The following is a 17,244-nucleotide window of genomic DNA, read 5'->3' as shown; positions in this document are numbered from 1 at the left end:
GTTTTCAGATAAATATATATATATATATATATATATATAGATAGATAATTATGAATGTGAGATTTGACCTTGCTGAACTTGATTTCTAAAATATTACAAAAATTATATATATATAAAATATGAGATTTTACCTTTTCTTTACTGATTATTATATCATTTAAGAAAATATTAAAATACAAGAAACAAACCCAAAGATTGGTTGACAAATGTAGCTTTAAGAAAGGATAGCATATAACTAAACAATTCAATGTATACCTGGTCAAACAATATGACAATTATTTTTCTGTTTAATGTTTAATAAAAGACAAATTTACGTCCCTCATATTTATTGTAGGACAATTTTCAGTTTTTAGAAAGCTATAATGTTTTAGCAGTTTGATTTGTATGGATGTACTTTCTGCATTTCTAGTCTTTTTGAATATGAAATTATGTTCTACAACTCGGACAATTCAGTACAAACTCTAAGTGAAACACAACTGTCTGATAGACAAGAACCTGTAGAACACCAGGAGCTGACTAATCAACCAGGTATGTTCATCAATCTTAGAACCCATTTAGTATATCCACAGGTAATGAGATAATAAAAACATTGTACACATGCGACTTTTAGTCCTGTGAAAATAATTATTTCAAAAAACATTATTTTATGTAGACACTTCTTTATAAAGACTTTTTACTTTTTATCTTTTCAGATTTGTTATGGTTGTTAATTGTGCTGTTTTTTCAATCTAAAGTTTTCAAGAATTGTTATTTTGTTATTTTTCAATGGCATTATTTAATATTCTAGCAATCACATTAAAATGTGGGAAATATGTTGATAAGGACATAAATGTTGAGTTATGGACCTTTGCTAATCCTGTTTTTGGAAAAACATATAATTTTTCAAATGACATTAACCAACAAACTAATTGTTTTGCTATGAAAGGAATGTATCGGTGAAGATTATGGTGGTATGTATTCTGAGGGTTAATCATGCTTTTAAATGAAAACTGTTCCAAACCCCTTAAAACTATTTTTCCCATCATTGATCATGCTAATTCTGATGGCTTAGATTATATTGCTATTCATCACTGCAACTTCTGTTGAACTACCAGTTTCTACAAAACACACTATAACTATTCTTGTTGCATACATCTTGACACACATTATTCATATCCTCCACTGTAACAAGCCTTATATAAGAGAAATCATTACCATGTTTAGTCCACATATTTTGGCAGACTGTTTTCATAATACACATTATAAAAACCTCTTATAAAAAACAGTATGACCATTCTTAGTACATGCATCTTGACAGACTTTATTCAGATCTTCCACTGTATATGAATGATAGTTTCCAAGGTGACATTTAAGCAAACAGTGAAATACACATAAGTCCATTTAGGCTGCACTGAGGTGTTTAACAAATATGTGATTGAATTTGATTGTTTTGGTCTCAGTTTTTTTCTGATCTTTCTCATGAAAACAGACATTGTTAACAAGGAGTGGCTGGAAGCTTGTGAGGTTTTGCCATCTTTAAGTATTTATTTATTATTGTGTTAATAGTGCCAACAAATGTTTTGTTTCATTGTACAATGGAACCCCTCAAAGCGGCCACCCCTCAGATTCGGTCACCCCTTGAAAGAGGTTATTTAATCACAGTCCCTTTTTTGTTTACATAATCCCTAATTATGTACAGTGGAACCCCTTTAATCAGGCCAGTTTGTCTCAGGCCCGAAGGTGGCTGCTTTAGAGGGGTTCCACTGTAGTTACTTGAAACCTACTCACTGATAGTTTTGGATCACCATCTTGTAACAACTTTAAACTGTGTTCACTTACATATATGTCTATTATCTTATTAATAGTACTAAGATATATGTCTCCTTTCATTATATTGGCTTTATGGATCAGAGAGTTTTGTTACATAACATAACATAAAATTTCCAGATTGCATTGGGATGTGGTTGTGAAGCTAGTTACTGTTTTAAAAGCTCTGCTGAGGAAGATTTTCTACTTACATAGAAAATATTGAGATTACTTTTTCAAAATGTTGTCTTTTGGCTTATACATGTTAACAATATTGCAATGCAATTATCCTCTCTTGAAAGGGACCTTGGGATAGTCCTCCAGCAATAATTTTACCTGATGCTATTGCATTGTTGAATTGTCATTAATTAACCATAAATCAGATATGTAAGTACTAAACATGATACTTGTGATATGATAATTTGCTTGCATCTGTGACAACAAGATGCTGTGTTAACATATGCAAATCATTTTTATAAAGTACTGTAAACTCTCTGTATTTGTTTGTATGTGAGTTAGCCATTCAAAATTTTGTCGTAAAACTTAGACACGTGGTTCTATATTTGATATACTTGTTAAGTTTGCTTCAGTGGAATATATCTGTTGAATTATTATTTAAAAGTTTAATGCTATGTGTGGGTTGATTGATTTAGTTTTCTGGTTATTGTGAACCATACTGAGTTATAATTATACATTTGCTTGTATATATATTAACCATGTAGTTTACTGAGCTCATGCTAATGTCTTGTCTTGATAACAGATGATGGATGGTACACCAGTAATGCCTCAACCAGGTGTGATGAAATGACAAAACACCACTAGGTGTATTGAAATAAAAAAATAAGTAAAAGTATATAATTATGCTATTAAAACATTTTGAAGCCATTTAAATTTTCCACTGATTTCTCAAATACATACTTCCAATCCAATTTTCACTTTCACTGAATGTGTTACATCTTGTATGGTTTAGGTTTTTTTCAAATGATGTACCATTTACAAAATATATATATCTTTTTTTTAATCAAACATTCTATATAGAAATTAATAACAAAATATCATTTGACTAAATGAAATAAGCCAAAATATTTAGAGATAAATGTCACTAGTATCTTTACATCTATGAATAAACTACACATGCTATTCTAATAACTTGTATGCTCACTTGTACAACATAAAGGTTGTCTCTTTTTACATAGGGACCTACATTTTCACCTCATTAAACCATTGTTTCCTTGCTGTTTGAAAATATTTATTTTTTAGCAAGTTTACATCATGGGCACTGACTATTTACAGATTTTCCCATTTAACTGTTTTAAATCATATTTACCAACTATTTGGAGCTTTTAATGCTTGAACTATGCTCATTTAAATTGCTGGGAATATGTCTTTTTTAGTGTTCTGATGGTGTAGATAGTTGCACTATGATGTCTGAAATACTAGTTTGTTGAAAATATTATTGAATTGTTGTATATTTTTATAAAATAAGCATGTACTTGGAAATTGTGTGCACAAACTAATTTAAACAATATCACTCAATATTTTTAGATACCCTTTTTAGGATCATTAATCTATGTTTCGTGAATAATCGGAAGTATTGTCTTTATCTGTTTTAAAGCATATTCTTTAATCTCAAAGATATTTATTTACAATAGGAACATTTCCTTATAATAACCTCGGTGTTCCACTTCTTGTGTAGTTGCATAATAATGTCAGAAATAACAGTTGTTTGTGTATTGTAGATCACTATTAAACACATACAAACTTTTATGAGTACATAATGAGTTATTTTTCATTTATATCATACAATATGAAAATTATTTCAGGCACTGCTATTTTGTTTATCTATTCTACACTGTTTTAATCAAAAATCCTAAAACATAACAGAAGGTGCATGTACATAATCTGTACATGTAATTTAAAAAAATACTCTACTGTTATTATGTTTTTGAAAATAGTTCTTGAGGACAACTATTAGAATGATTAATTAAAATAACCCTTAATATAACATTTGACAAAGAAAGAATTTGTTAAAATTTTCTAAGATTTATAATTGTCAGGCAAGTCATAGAAGTTGATGATGCTGGTTGAAAGTTAATGAAAGTTGACAGCTGTTGTTAGATATACAAGACTGTGTAGTGTAAGAGATATTACTTTGTTAATTTAGTGATCTTATATTTAATGATTATTTAGTTTTTATAACAAGAATGTTAAAAGTTAATTATTTTAAGAGTGATAGTTATGGCAAATTGTGTTACATAGCCTTGTATGATTCCTGTGATGTGTATGTAGTTTTAATTGTTGTATTAATCTTTAAAAGTATTGTTGATGTCATCTTTCTCAAAGCTTCAAAATTTTTCTGGTTATATATAATATTGTTGCTACTAGAGGGCTAGACAGTTCTAGATTTTTCTCTTGCATGTCATAAGTACATGAAAATACAGAGAGAAAGTCAAGAAAGCAAGTTAACTGAGAGAGATAATTAGACACATTTAGACTACTTGATTGGCAGTTTAACAGTGATGGTAATTTATAAAAAAGTTAGTAATGAAGAAATTAAGAAGAAAATGTTAAGATAGTGAAAGTGGAGTTAAACTGTATGATTGTTAGTTTAACCATAACAGAGAAATTTTTGAAGTGAGTTTTACAGTGAACAGATAATGAGAAATAATTTGTCGTGTCAGAGGACATTCTGTAGTAATTGAATCTATGTATGTGGACTTTTATGAAAAGGAAACAATTTTTTAAAGTTCTGGATGCAACTGCAGTAGCCCATTGAGTAACGTAAGAGAATATATTGCAGATTGCTTAGTAGGAAATGGAGTAAAAAAAATAATTCATCTTGTCATGTGAGTCCTAAAGTAACCTAACTAGCTTGTGGGGACCTTTGACAAAAAAGAGAGAATTATTTAGAATTTTAGGTACAACTGTTACACAATGTAAAGAACTTTTTATACTTATGTTTGACTTGTTTTAAATACATTTTTTTAAGCAAGTAGACTGTGTGCTCTTTGTTTATTGTTGCAATTTATCATCAATGTGTCACAAATACATACTGTAAAAGAATCCCAGCCCATAAACAAAACCCAGACAGCTGAAAATACTTCTGCTAAACAATAACATCTCATGACTGAGTATCATTAATAGTAAATTCTGTTAGAAATTAGTGTTAATGGTTCTGATTGTAAGTTAGCCTTTATGATGTGCTTTACCTTAACGTAAATGTTATTGGGTTAGTCTTTTATGTTTTTTGCAAGATTAGACTGATAAGTAAGACATAGCAACATAAATTTCAAAATTTTCTCATGATGCTATTGAGGTTATTAATTTGTCAAAGTATTTGTAGTACAGTTGTTAAAAAGGAACTAAAGTTTATATTGCTTGTTTTGTTTATCTTTAATTTAGACTCAACAAAAATTCAATTTTTAATCACTCTTATTGTCATAAAATTATTTTGTATTGGTAAGTGTGATTAGCTTAATTTTATTACCATATTAATTTATATTAAGCAATGTGGTAGACATCACAATACTATATGAATAATGTTAGTACAAATTTGTAGAACACTTTATGAATGTTTTCAGAGTAAAATTAAAATACTATGTGAATACTGTAAATCATAATAATACACTATTTTACAGGTCTTGTCAGATAATATTGGAATGGGCTATAAATGTTGTTAGGTAATAGAATACTTTATAAATGTTGTCAAAGAATAATAAATATTTTATAAATCTTGTGAGATTAAACTAGACTGCATTATAAATATTTTTTATATAACAACAGAATACTATATAATTGTTGTTCGTGTAACAGTAGAATAATAATATCAGAAAAGTAAACATTAATAATAACAAAAGGTACACTTCATAAATAAGAACATAATACTATAAAACCAATATATTGTGCATATATATCATCACAATATATTTAATATTTTGTTTTCCAACTTAACAGTTCAAATAACTAAGAGGAAACCAACAGTTCTTCAGAGACAGGGTTTTGCAGACAAGCTGCAAAAGTTTTATCACAAGCTTAAGATGAAAGGCTTAGGGCAAGGTTCTGCTGAGCTGAAGTAAGTAACTATTTACTTGAAACTATTAAATAAATCAATGAATTGTACTTTCATAATACGTGCTGTCAATAACAATACCCCCTTGGTGTGGATTCCTGTACGTGGTGAGGGGACCTCCCAGGGAAGGTTCTGTTCTGTCTGGTTACCTTCTCTTGGATCTAAACATCCACCCACGTGTTTGCCATGCGTGGCGACCTGTGAAGGGGAGGAGAGGATCCTGGTGGTTGAGGGTTCTAACCCTAACACACCACTTTGGCCTTGAATTCCTGTAGACGGGCAGCCTTTGGGTGGCCCCCCTTGGGTCAGTTGGCTGGTCCACATGGACTAGAGTCAACCAAGTACCAGTGTTCGAAGTTCTCGACGGGTGTTATGGACATTGTGCCTGATGCTGGTGTTTGGGTATAGTGCTCACGAAACCCTGGTGTTGCTGCATTGTCTTTGCATGACATTGTAGTGCATCCCCTCGTAGGGTTCCATGGTGGGTGGGGTCAGTGGGTACCGTAATTTTTCTTTTTTCCTATGGATCCTTTTTCAAAAAATTTATATAAAATAGTGAAAAAACAGTCAATAGGTAGGCGACCACATCTTGAAGGCTCTGAGCAGCAATCTTCAACATCTGTAACACACGTACCTCATTTTCTTATATTACATTCTCTTTCAGAAAACCTTCAGGGCAATTATCCCCCTTTTTTATTCAGAAGGGACTAGAGGGTCTTGCTGGCTCTCCAAAGTCAGTAAAGAAGCTTCGATCTGGAGACATATTAGTTGAAACATCCACAACTCACCACAGTGAACTCCTCTTGAATTCAACAGCAATTAGGGATATACCTATTGAGGTTACCCCTCATGCTACCTTGAATTCATCACGAGGAGTTATTGTTGAGAGGGATTTGAAGAATGTCCCCGAGTCAGAGATTCTTGCTGGTCTCTCCACTGGAGAAGTTTCTGCAGTGAGGCACATCTCCACTCATAAAGATGGAGTTACACTGCCAACAAATACCCTCGTTTTGAAATTTACATCATCACCTGCACCTGCCACCATCAAGGCAGGTTATCTAATTTGCAGGGTACGGCCATACATTCCAAACCCTCTCCGATGTTTCCAATGTCAGAGGTTCGGCCACTCAAAAACATCATGTCGTGGTTCCCTGACATGTGCTTGTTGCGGTGGCAAGGACCACAATGCCTATGAATGTGACATGGACCCACATTGCGTCAACTGCAATGGTTCTCACCCTTCCTACTTTTGTTCTTGCCCAAAATGGTTGGAGGAAAAAGAGGTGCAGCGTTTGGAAACGACTCATGACATTAGTTATCCTGAGGCTCAGAAATTGCTGCCCGTCACTCCATCTTGGAGATATGCTGCTGCACTTCATTCCACAACTACAGTGGGAGTGCAGACAGATCTCTCTGTGCCTCCAAGAGAATTGTTTTCAAAACAAATGAAAAGTCTTTTGACCTCCATGGTTAAAAAGGTTGATGAATCGACTTCCACACCCATCTCTGTTCCTCCTATACCATCCAACAAACCTCAAGATCCACATCCTTTGGTTTCAAATACAGGCATTTCTTCTGATACATCTTTTTTTCCCACCCCAAGAGGCAAAACAATCATTCGTTCGCATCCTCAGTCACTGGAATCCCCTTCCATTAACAAAGACCTGCCCAATCGACCCAGGGCAGGAAACATGGAGGTTGATAGACCTCCTCAGACTCAGGACAGGAAGGAAAAAAGACGTGGTCATACACTTCGCCTACCCGTCATTAAAAATGGCCACCTTGATACAATGGAACTGTCGAGGTTTATGTTCTAATCTGGATGATATCAAAATACTGATTATTTCCTACCATCCCGTGTGTCTTTCTTTACAAGAAACATTTCTAAAACCTGCTGATACTGTCACCATTCGGCAGTTTTCTCTGTACAGAAATGACAGGCTGTGTGATGGATGAGTACATGGAGGGGTGGTACTATTGGTTGATCAGCATGTTCCCACCCTGTCTTTGTCACTCAACACACCCTTGGAGGACGTAGCCATCTGTGTTTCCTTGGGTCATACCATCACTGTTTGTTCTCTCTACCTGTCCCCTGGAGAGACAATTAATCAATCAGACCTTGATGCTCTCGTTGAACAGTTGCTGTCTCCCTTTCTACTCCTGGGGGACTTTAATGGACATCATTCCCTATGGGGAAGTGCTGTTATTGATAGGAGGGGTCGCTCTGTAGAGCGTATGCTCTCTGATCACAATCTTTCTCTTTTCAATACTGGTTCTTCCACTTATATTCATGCACCTAGTCAGTCCTTTACCGCTATTGATCTCTTTTGCTCCCCTTCATTATTCTCCCATTTTTCATGGAGGGTTGACAATTATCCGCTAGGCAGTGATCATTTTCCTATATTTTTGAGAGAGACTGGCCGTGGTCGATGCCACCCTACCAGCGTGCCCCGGTGGAAGCTGGATCAGGCAGACTGGTCCACTTTCACTGCTCCCCCAGAACTTGATCCTGCCATTGTGAATCAGCCATCAATAGACGACTGTGTGGCAGCAGTAACTGGCTGTATTATACAAGCAGCTGCTCAGTGTATTCCTAAAACCTTGACACGTTTTCCACAATATCCTTGTACGTGGTGGAACCCTGTTTGCCACTTAGCACTAGCACGGAAGGCTTAAAAACAGGCCTGGGATACTTTTTGTAGATATCCCACACTTTCGAATCGCGTCCCTTTCCAACAGGCCCGTGCACATGCTAGGTGGGTAAGACGTCAAAGCCAGAAGGAATCTTGGATTAAGTTCATAACTAGCATATCCTCTACCACCAGTTCCAAGGTCATATGGGACAGGATTCGAAAGGTCAGTGGGCACTACAATTCTGTCACCTTTCGATCTTACTCTCTGATGGGCAGGAGGTGGCTGATGTCCGGAGCATCACTGATACTCTAGGTGTAAGCTTTTGCCAGGTATCTAGCACTTCTGCTTGTTCCTCCATCCTCTTGGCCATCAAGACTCGGGTAGAGCGATCACCTCTTTCATTTTGAGCTCACTGTCTCTTTGACTATAATTATCTCTTAACACTGGTGGAACTGAAAATGGCCCTTCATTGGTCTGGCAGTACATCTGTTGGATCTAATGATGTACACTATTTCATGCTGCACCATCTATCTCCTGCTTCTCTTGATGTCCTTCTAATTGTCTTTAACTGGATCTGGCAGGAGAATGTTTTTCCTGATGCCTGGCACCAGGCTATTATTTTACCTTTCTCTAAGCCAGGGAAATATCCCAAGATTCCTTCAAACTACCGTCAATTGCTTTGAAGAGCTGTCTCTGTAAGACCTTAGAAAGGATGGTTAATGCTCGTCTTGTTTGGTTCCTCGAATCAAACAACCTCCTCTCGCCCACCCAGTGTGGGTTCCGACGACAGCACTCCACCACAGACCACCTAATTCGACTTGAAACGTCAATGAGAGAAGCCTTTCTCAAATGCCAACATCTTGTATCAATGTTCTTTGACATTGAGAAGGCTTATGACACAACATGGAGGTATGGCGTTTTGCAAGACCTCCATACATATGGGTTACGTGCCCATTTACCCATGTTTATTAAAAAATTTTTAATGGACAGGAGATTTCAAGTTAGTGTGGGTTCAACACTTTCACGTTCTTTTGTACAGGAACTTGGAGTCCCTCAGGGCTGTGTTTTGAGTATTGTTGTGTTGTGAGATACTCACGCTTTTCAGTATCAAGATAAATGCCATCACTGAACAACTCCCTCTCACTATTGCGAATGGGCTGTATGTCGACGACTTTCACATCTCATGTGAGTTGTCAAACATGAGATATATTGAGCGGCAACTACAAACTGCCCTCAATCGTATACTGAAGTGGACTATGGCAAACGGTTTTAATTTCTCTCTGTCTAAAACCGTTTGGATGCACTTTTGCCACCAACAGGGTATTCACCCTGATCCTGAACTTCATATCGGTGAAGTTTCGCTGCCAGTGGTCCCTGAGACCAAGTTCTTGGGGCTTATCTTTGACCATAAGCTGACCTTTATACCACACTTAAAGCAGCTACGGGTCAAATGCACAAGAGCACTGAACATCCTCCGTGTCCTCTCTACTACCAGTTGGGGAGCAGATTGATGTTCTATGTTAAAGGTATGTTGTGCTTTTATTCGATCAAAACTCGACTATGGATCAATGGTCAATGGCTCTGCCAGACCCTCGGCCTTAAAGATGCTAGACCCCATTCATCACCAAGGACTTTGACTCTGCACTGGGGCTTTCCGCACCTCTCCAGTTCAAAGCTTATACATTGAATCTCATGAATCTTCTCTGCACCTTTGCCGTTTGCAACTATCTTTACTATATTCTTCAAAACTTCGTTCCTTACCAAAGCATCCCACCTGGAAATGTGTTTTTCTTCCTCGGTGGGCACTACTTTTTCAGAACAGACGATCTGTCATTGCTCCGTTTGGCCTTCGCATCCAGGTGCAATTGGATGAATTGGGTCTGTCCTTGGAAAACATTGCAGATTCCACAGGTTGGCCCATCCCACCATGGCTTATTACAGCCCCCAAATGTGACCTTTCTTTCAGTCATCTGAAAAAAGGCAGATACTCCAGATTGGAAGTACCGTCATTTATTTAATGAACATCTTTCAAACAATCATTCTGTTCCCATTTATACAGATGGTTCCAAATCAGGTAATTCAGTGGGCTCTGCTATGGTTTGCTATGGGTCAGTAGTTGCACACAGAATCCCTTCTACAGCTTCTGTGTTCACTGCTGAACTGTATGCCATATCTCTTGCCCTGGATCATATTGCAGCTGAGCAGTACTCCAACTGCACTATTTATACTGATTCTTTTAGTTCTATACTTGCCTTGGAATCGCTACACGTTAGCTCACATCCTATTCTCCCTGATATTCGAAACCAACTGGCCCATTTCTCATTAGCAGCTACTTCAATCCAGTTTTTCTGGATACCAGGCCATGTTGGTATTCGTGGGAATGAGCTTGCAGACACGGCAGCTAAATCTATCTGCTCCAGCACTATCACCACTGTGCCTATTCCGTATATGGACTATGGTCTTGTATTCAAGGCTCAGCTCCGTGCCAGCTGGTAGTCCACTTGGAGTGAGCCACGCAACAACAAGCTTTTTCAAATAAAACCCTATATTGGGCTTTGGCCCTCTAGCTTCCATAAGGTTCAGAAGGAGGAAGTTGTTTTAACTAGACTACGCATTGGTCACAGTTTTTTAACTCATCGTTTTCTTTTATCTGGAACTGATGCACCAGTGTGTAGTTTATGTAACACTCAAATCACTATCAACCATATTTTACTTTCTTGCCATCGTTACAATTCTCAACGACGGTAATATTTTAAACATGTTTTTTCCCAGGTTTTATCTGTAACGTTGGACAGTATTATTGGTGATGGTTACTCTGTCCACCTTGATAAAGTTTTTAGTTTTTTAATGTCCATTAATCATTTTAATCTCATTTAAGTGTTGAATGTTTATTCATTACACCTTTTTAATTGTGGTTCCCTTTTCACAGTTTCATTCTCTCTGGTTCAATTTGACTTGAAAAATGGCCAGAACATTAAATAACTCAACACCAGGACTGGAAAGGCCAACTTCAGATGACTAACGCTGCTGTTTGAACTACCCATTAGTCATCCTGGCGAGTTGTTATTCCAATTTTGCTGCATGTCTTTTAAACTTTTATTACTTTACCCTTTGGTACTGGCCATAATGACACATAACCAGGAACCAGGACTGGAAAGACCAACTTCAGGTGACTGACGGTGGTTCTGGTACTTGCCTGTTAGTCTTCCTGGCAGGTTATGATAATTACCATTATGCTACGGAAAGTCTTTTACAACTTCTTTTACTCTGGTTTCTCTCTTTACATTGTGGACTAGATGTCAACATTGGTTTTATGCTATTTATGTTTTTCATTGCTGTTTTTGTTTTACCTTTATTTCCTTTTATGAATTTTAATACATTTACTTTTACATTTTTACCAGACATTTGGCACAGATAGCCTAGCTGCTTTGTGCCATAAAATACTAAATCAACCAACCAATCCTCAATACAAAACATAAAGACAAGGGAGTGAGATGTCAAAATTGCAGTTCACCCCTCCAGTTAGGATTTCTCATCCTACCTCCATGTGGATGTTGAATTCTGTTGTCCAGATTTTTAATGCAGAGTAGAATCAATCATCATACATTCTCACACATGTTATGGATGTCTATATTCCTCCCTCAGTTATATTCCATCAATGTTGTGGGTCATGGTGGAAGTACTTGGGATTGTTACAGTTCTCTCACTTCTACTTTCCCTTTATGTATCTAATTCTGAGGATGTTATTGTGCATGGGCTGGTTCTAGTCAGATTCACTTTTGAGAGTCAAGTTTCCTTGATTACAATAATAAAAAAAAATACAAATTAGAAAAGGATTATTCAATGTTTATGAATTTCTTCTTATGAGATTGGCAAATGGAGGTTAAGACTAATAGATAATGTATTGCACCACAATGTGGGTCCCTACTTCTGTAATCAACTCTAAAACCTAGGGCACATTTTTATACCACATTGTAGCCTGTATCCTAGGGATCCCTCTAATTTATGCAAAATATTTGATTTGATCTTTATCTGGGCTTGTTTTTGTTCATTTAAATGTCATATATCATTTGCTGTTTTTAATGCAATCCTTCCTTTTAATTTTATTTTGCTTAACTGTTTAAATATTAATTTTCTGTATATATGTGTTTGTTTGTGTGTGAGTGTGTCTACACACTCATATATTTATACATACAACTTGAATTGTAGCTTAAATTTTATAAAATCCTTTTTCATTATCCTTATTTTTATCAACACTTTTGGTAACTTTAAAATGTGTGACAGTTTAATTATTTTTTATTATAAGTGAAATATAGCTAATATTTACACCATATTACCTGAAAACATATTAATCTGTTGATTTTGTTTTTTAGGTTGGTGGTACATCGAGAATATTTCCTTGCAGACACTATCACCATTATATTAAATGCGTCAAAAAAAGAACTTCAGAAAAATAGGCTGAATATTAGTTTCATAGATGAAGAAGGGTAAGTCATTTTAATACAAAATACAACACAAGAAGGTAAAGGTAATTATTTTTGCAGGAATAAGTATATACAGTAAAACTTGTGTAAGCTCGAAACTGCATAGGGCAGAAACCTGTACAATCCAGAAATATCAAATTTTGCAGCATTATCTTAAGATTTCTCTTATAAAAGGCCCTCTTTTTTGGCAGAACCTGTGTAACACGGATGGAAAACTATCTTTCATCTACTTCATCTATCAACAAGTAGGATTAGAACCTGAGTAATGCAGAAAAATGTTTTTGATTAAATATTAATTTCTTATTTAATTAATAATTTCTTTAATTATTAGTCAGTTTTTGTTTAATTAATAATATGTTTAAATATTAATAAATTCTCAGGCATTTTGTTACAATAAGTCAGAAAGTATTGGTTAAATATATTCTGTTCTTTTTTCTGCCATCATTATTTTTGCAGTTAAATTAAAGAAGGAATGGAACAAGAAAATAGGAATATCCTACTTTTCCTAGACAATGTAACTTGTCACCTAAAAGTTCAACTTTCAAATTTTTGTGCAGTCTTTCTACCTCCATGTACAACATCAGTTTTACAGTCACTAAATAGTGGAATTATACAATGAATAAAATTGAAATACAGAAAATTGATGCTCCAGCATATTATTGCAAACATGGATGACTGTAAGAGAGCATCTGAAATTACCATGAAAATTGACGTGTTAGATGCAATTGCATTTTTAAGTCATTAAATCAAATGCTTAAAAGATGAATGTGTGATAAAGTGCTTTAGAAACTGTGGATTTATTGTTGATAATGGCAGAGAATGTGGATAAGTTGTTTGTTATGAAAATTCTATTTAAATCCAAACTCTGATTGAGAAGATTGATGTGGATGATTCTGTGAATGCAGAAAGTTTTGTGAACAATGACAAGGATGTTTTAACAGAAACTGATGAAATTGGTTTAAAATCTATAATAGAATTGCACCTTGCACTTTGGTCAGAATGATGGTCAAATCCCACTCTTTGATTAGAATAGCCTGTAAATTAATAATGTGTACCAGCTGTTTCCCTTTGGTCCATCCCTTTAAAATTGGGAATGGCTGGAGCCAATAGCCCTTAAGTAACTTTATGTGAAATTCAGCAAATAAACAGACTTTTAATCCCAATTTTTTATATGATGTTTCAAATGTGTTTATTTATTTTTTGTGAATTTTCAATCAAATTACTTTCCATTGATATATAATTCAAAACTCATTGAAACATTTATGTTGTCCTCTCCACTATTGACATCATTACGCCAATCAAGCTTTTGTCAGGACTGTGAAATAAGTGTTATAAATAACATAGGGCCAAGTATCTAATCTTTTAACCTCACAAAGGATACATAGTTTGCAATTATAGCTCTCACCCACTTATTTTTAATAATATTTTAACATTAAAATATACACTTTATTTATTATATCAAGCATTTTTGAAGGTTATACTTTATTATCGAGCTTAAAATTAAGGACATAATATGAATTTACACTGCTAAGGTCTGTAAAGAAATTATATGAAATCTACTAAATGATTTTAATGAAAGATTCTGTGTATTTAAATTCTTCATTATGTATTATAGTGTAATTGAGCACCTGCTTGAGATTCTAGGATTAATCCAGAAGCTTTAATTTAAAATTTATTCAACGCATTATGTAAACCATCAGTAATCCATTTGCCCAGCTTTATTAAAAATGTTTTTAATGGACAGGCGATTCCAAGCTTTTGTGGGTTTGACACTTTCCCGTTCTTTTTTTACAGGAACTTAGAGTCCCTCAGGTCTGTGTTTTGGGTGTCACACTTTTCAGTATAAAAATTAATGCCATCACTAAACAACTCAACTCCCTCTTACTCTTGAAAACGGGCTCTATATTGATAACTTTCACATCTTGTATCAGTCATCGAACATAAGGTATATTGAGTGGCAGCTACAGACTGCCCTCAATCATTTACTGAAGTGGACCACACCAAACAGCTTTAACTTCTCTCTCTCTAAAACCATTTCCATGCACTTTTGCTGCCAATGGGGTATTCACCCTGATCCTGAACTCCGTATTGGTGAAGTTTCACTGCCTATGGTCCCTGAAACCAAGTTCTTGGGGCTTATTTTTGACCGTAAGCTAACCTTTATACCACACTTAAAGCAGCTGTGGGTCAAATGTACAAGAGTACTGAACATTCTCCGTGTCCTTTCTTCCACCACTTGGGGAGCAGATCGATGTTGTATGCTAAACATGTATCATGCTCTTATTCAATCGAAACTCGACTGTGGATCACAAGTCTATGGCTCTGCCAGAACCTTGGCTTTTGCACTGGGGCTTTCTGCTCTTCCTCAGTTCAGAGCTTAAACACAATGTCTCATGAACCTTCTTTGTACCTTTACCATTTGCAACTGTCTCTACTATATACTTTGAAACTTCATTCCTTACCAAAGCATCCCAATTGGGGTTTGTTTTCCTTCCTCAGTGGGCCATACTTTTTAGAAAAGATGATCTGCCATTGCTACTATTGACCTTCGTATCAAGGCACAGTTGGATGAATTGGATCTGTCCTTGGATAACATTGCTGTATCTACCTGTCAACCCATCTCACCATGGCTTATTACAGTTTCCAAATGTGATCTATCTTTAAGCCATCTGAGAAAAGCAGACACTCCTGATCAAAAATACTGTCTGCTATTTGCTGAACATCTTTTGAACCATCCTTCCATTCCTATTTATATAGATGTTTCAAAATCAGGTGACTGTGTGGGCTCCGCCATGATTTGTTTTGGTTTGGTGGTTGCATCCCTCCTACAGCTTCTGTGTTCATTGCTGAACTGTTCACCCTTTCTCTTGCCCTGGATCACATAGAAGCTAAGCAGTACTCAAATTGCACTACTTATACTGACTGGCTTAGTTCTCTACTGGCCCTGGAATCGCTTTACATTATTTCACACCCTGTTCTCACTGACTTTCAAAACTTATTGGCCCATTTCTCTTTAACATCTACTTCTATCCAGTTTTTCTGGATATCGGGCCCTGTTGGTATTAACAGGAACGAGCTCGCTGACACTGCATCTAAATCTATCTGCTCCAGCACTTTCACTACTGTTCCTGTTCTATACATAAACTATGGTCCTGTATTCGAAGTTCAGCTTTATGCTAGTTGGCAGTCACTCGAAGTGAGCAATGTGAAAATGAGCTTTTGCAAATAAAATCCTCTATTGGACTTTGGCTATTTTGCTTCCATTAGGATCAGAAAGAGGAAGTTGTTCTAACTAGACTACGAATTGGTCACAGTTTTTTAACTCATTGTTTTTGGTTTGGCTGTTTTGCTTCCATTAGGATCAGAAAGAGGAAGTTGTTCTAACTAGACTACGAATTGGTCACAGTTTTTTAACTCATTGTTTTCTTTTATCTGTGACCGATGCTCCAATGTGTTATCTGTGTAACAAGCAGGTCACAATAAGACACATTTTACTGTCTTGCCATTGTTATGGCTCTTAACGACAGCACCATTTATTGACGTTCTGCCTCCCAAGATTTATCCATAATATTAGACATTGTTATTGGTGATGGTGATACTGTCTTCCTTAGAAATGTTTTTAGTTTTTAAAAGCTTTTTAATGTTATTTAAGCTTTTTAATTTATACATTAGACCTTTTTTAATGTGATTCCCTTTTAAGAATCCTAGTACATCTAGTTCGATTTGAAATTAGAAAATGGCTGTAATGTCAAATAACTCGAAACCAGGACTGAAAAGGCCAACTTCAGGTGAATAAAGCTGCTGTTTAAACTACCTGTTAGTCTTACTGGTGAGTTATAATTAAAATTTTTGCTTCAAGTTTTTAAAACTTTTATTACTTTCTAAAAATGGCCATAACATCAAATAACTTGAAACCAGGACTCAAAAGTCCAACTTCAGGTGACTAACAGTGGTTTTTTTTAACTTAACTGTTAGTCTTCCTGGTGAGTTATGATAATTACAATTGTGCAAGAGAAAGTCTTTTACAACTTGTATTACTGTAGTTTTTCTTTTTCCACTGTAGAGTAGATGTAGAAATTGGATTTAATGCTATTTATGTTTTTTTATAATTCAAAAATTAAACTTTGTTTTGTTTTACCTTAATTTCATTTTATGAATTTCACTAATTTTTACTTTAACTTTTTACTGGATGTTTGGTGTAGAAACCTTAGTTGCTTTTTACCATAAAACACCAAACCAACCAACCAACCAACCAATCCCATCTCCTTTCCA

General features: G+C 35.4%; 1 protein-coding gene across 20 annotated transcripts in view; it reads left to right on the top strand.

The window, feature by feature from the left end:
- Positions 1-17,244, top strand: part of LOC143230323 (uncharacterized) — a 120,227-nt gene that overhangs the window by 82,697 nt on the left and 20,286 nt on the right. For 17 of the 20 annotated variants that reach the window (XR_013016391.1, XM_076463658.1, XM_076463654.1 and 14 more), the window contains 3 exons: positions 410-528; positions 5,740-5,857; positions 12,862-12,975. Coding sequence is in view for 18 of the 20 variants with exons in the window: in XM_076463658.1 (XP_076319773.1) it covers positions 410-528; positions 5,740-5,857; positions 12,862-12,975 (351 nt within the window). In the remaining 2 variants the exon portion in view is untranslated. Of the gene's footprint in view, positions 1-409; positions 529-2,545; positions 2,636-5,739; positions 5,858-12,861; positions 12,976-17,244 lie in introns of those variants that run through there. The other 3 variants (XR_013016392.1, XM_076463669.1, XM_076463670.1) reach the window with 3 other exon arrangements.

Source organism: Tachypleus tridentatus, chromosome 10 (assembly GCF_004210375.1).
Source record: "Tachypleus tridentatus isolate NWPU-2018 chromosome 10, ASM421037v1, whole genome shotgun sequence".
NCBI classification, from domain to species: domain Eukaryota; kingdom Metazoa; phylum Arthropoda; class Merostomata; order Xiphosura; family Limulidae; genus Tachypleus; species Tachypleus tridentatus.
The sequence above is the reverse complement of the archived record's forward strand: the minus strand, read 5'-3'. Positions and strand labels throughout refer to the sequence as shown.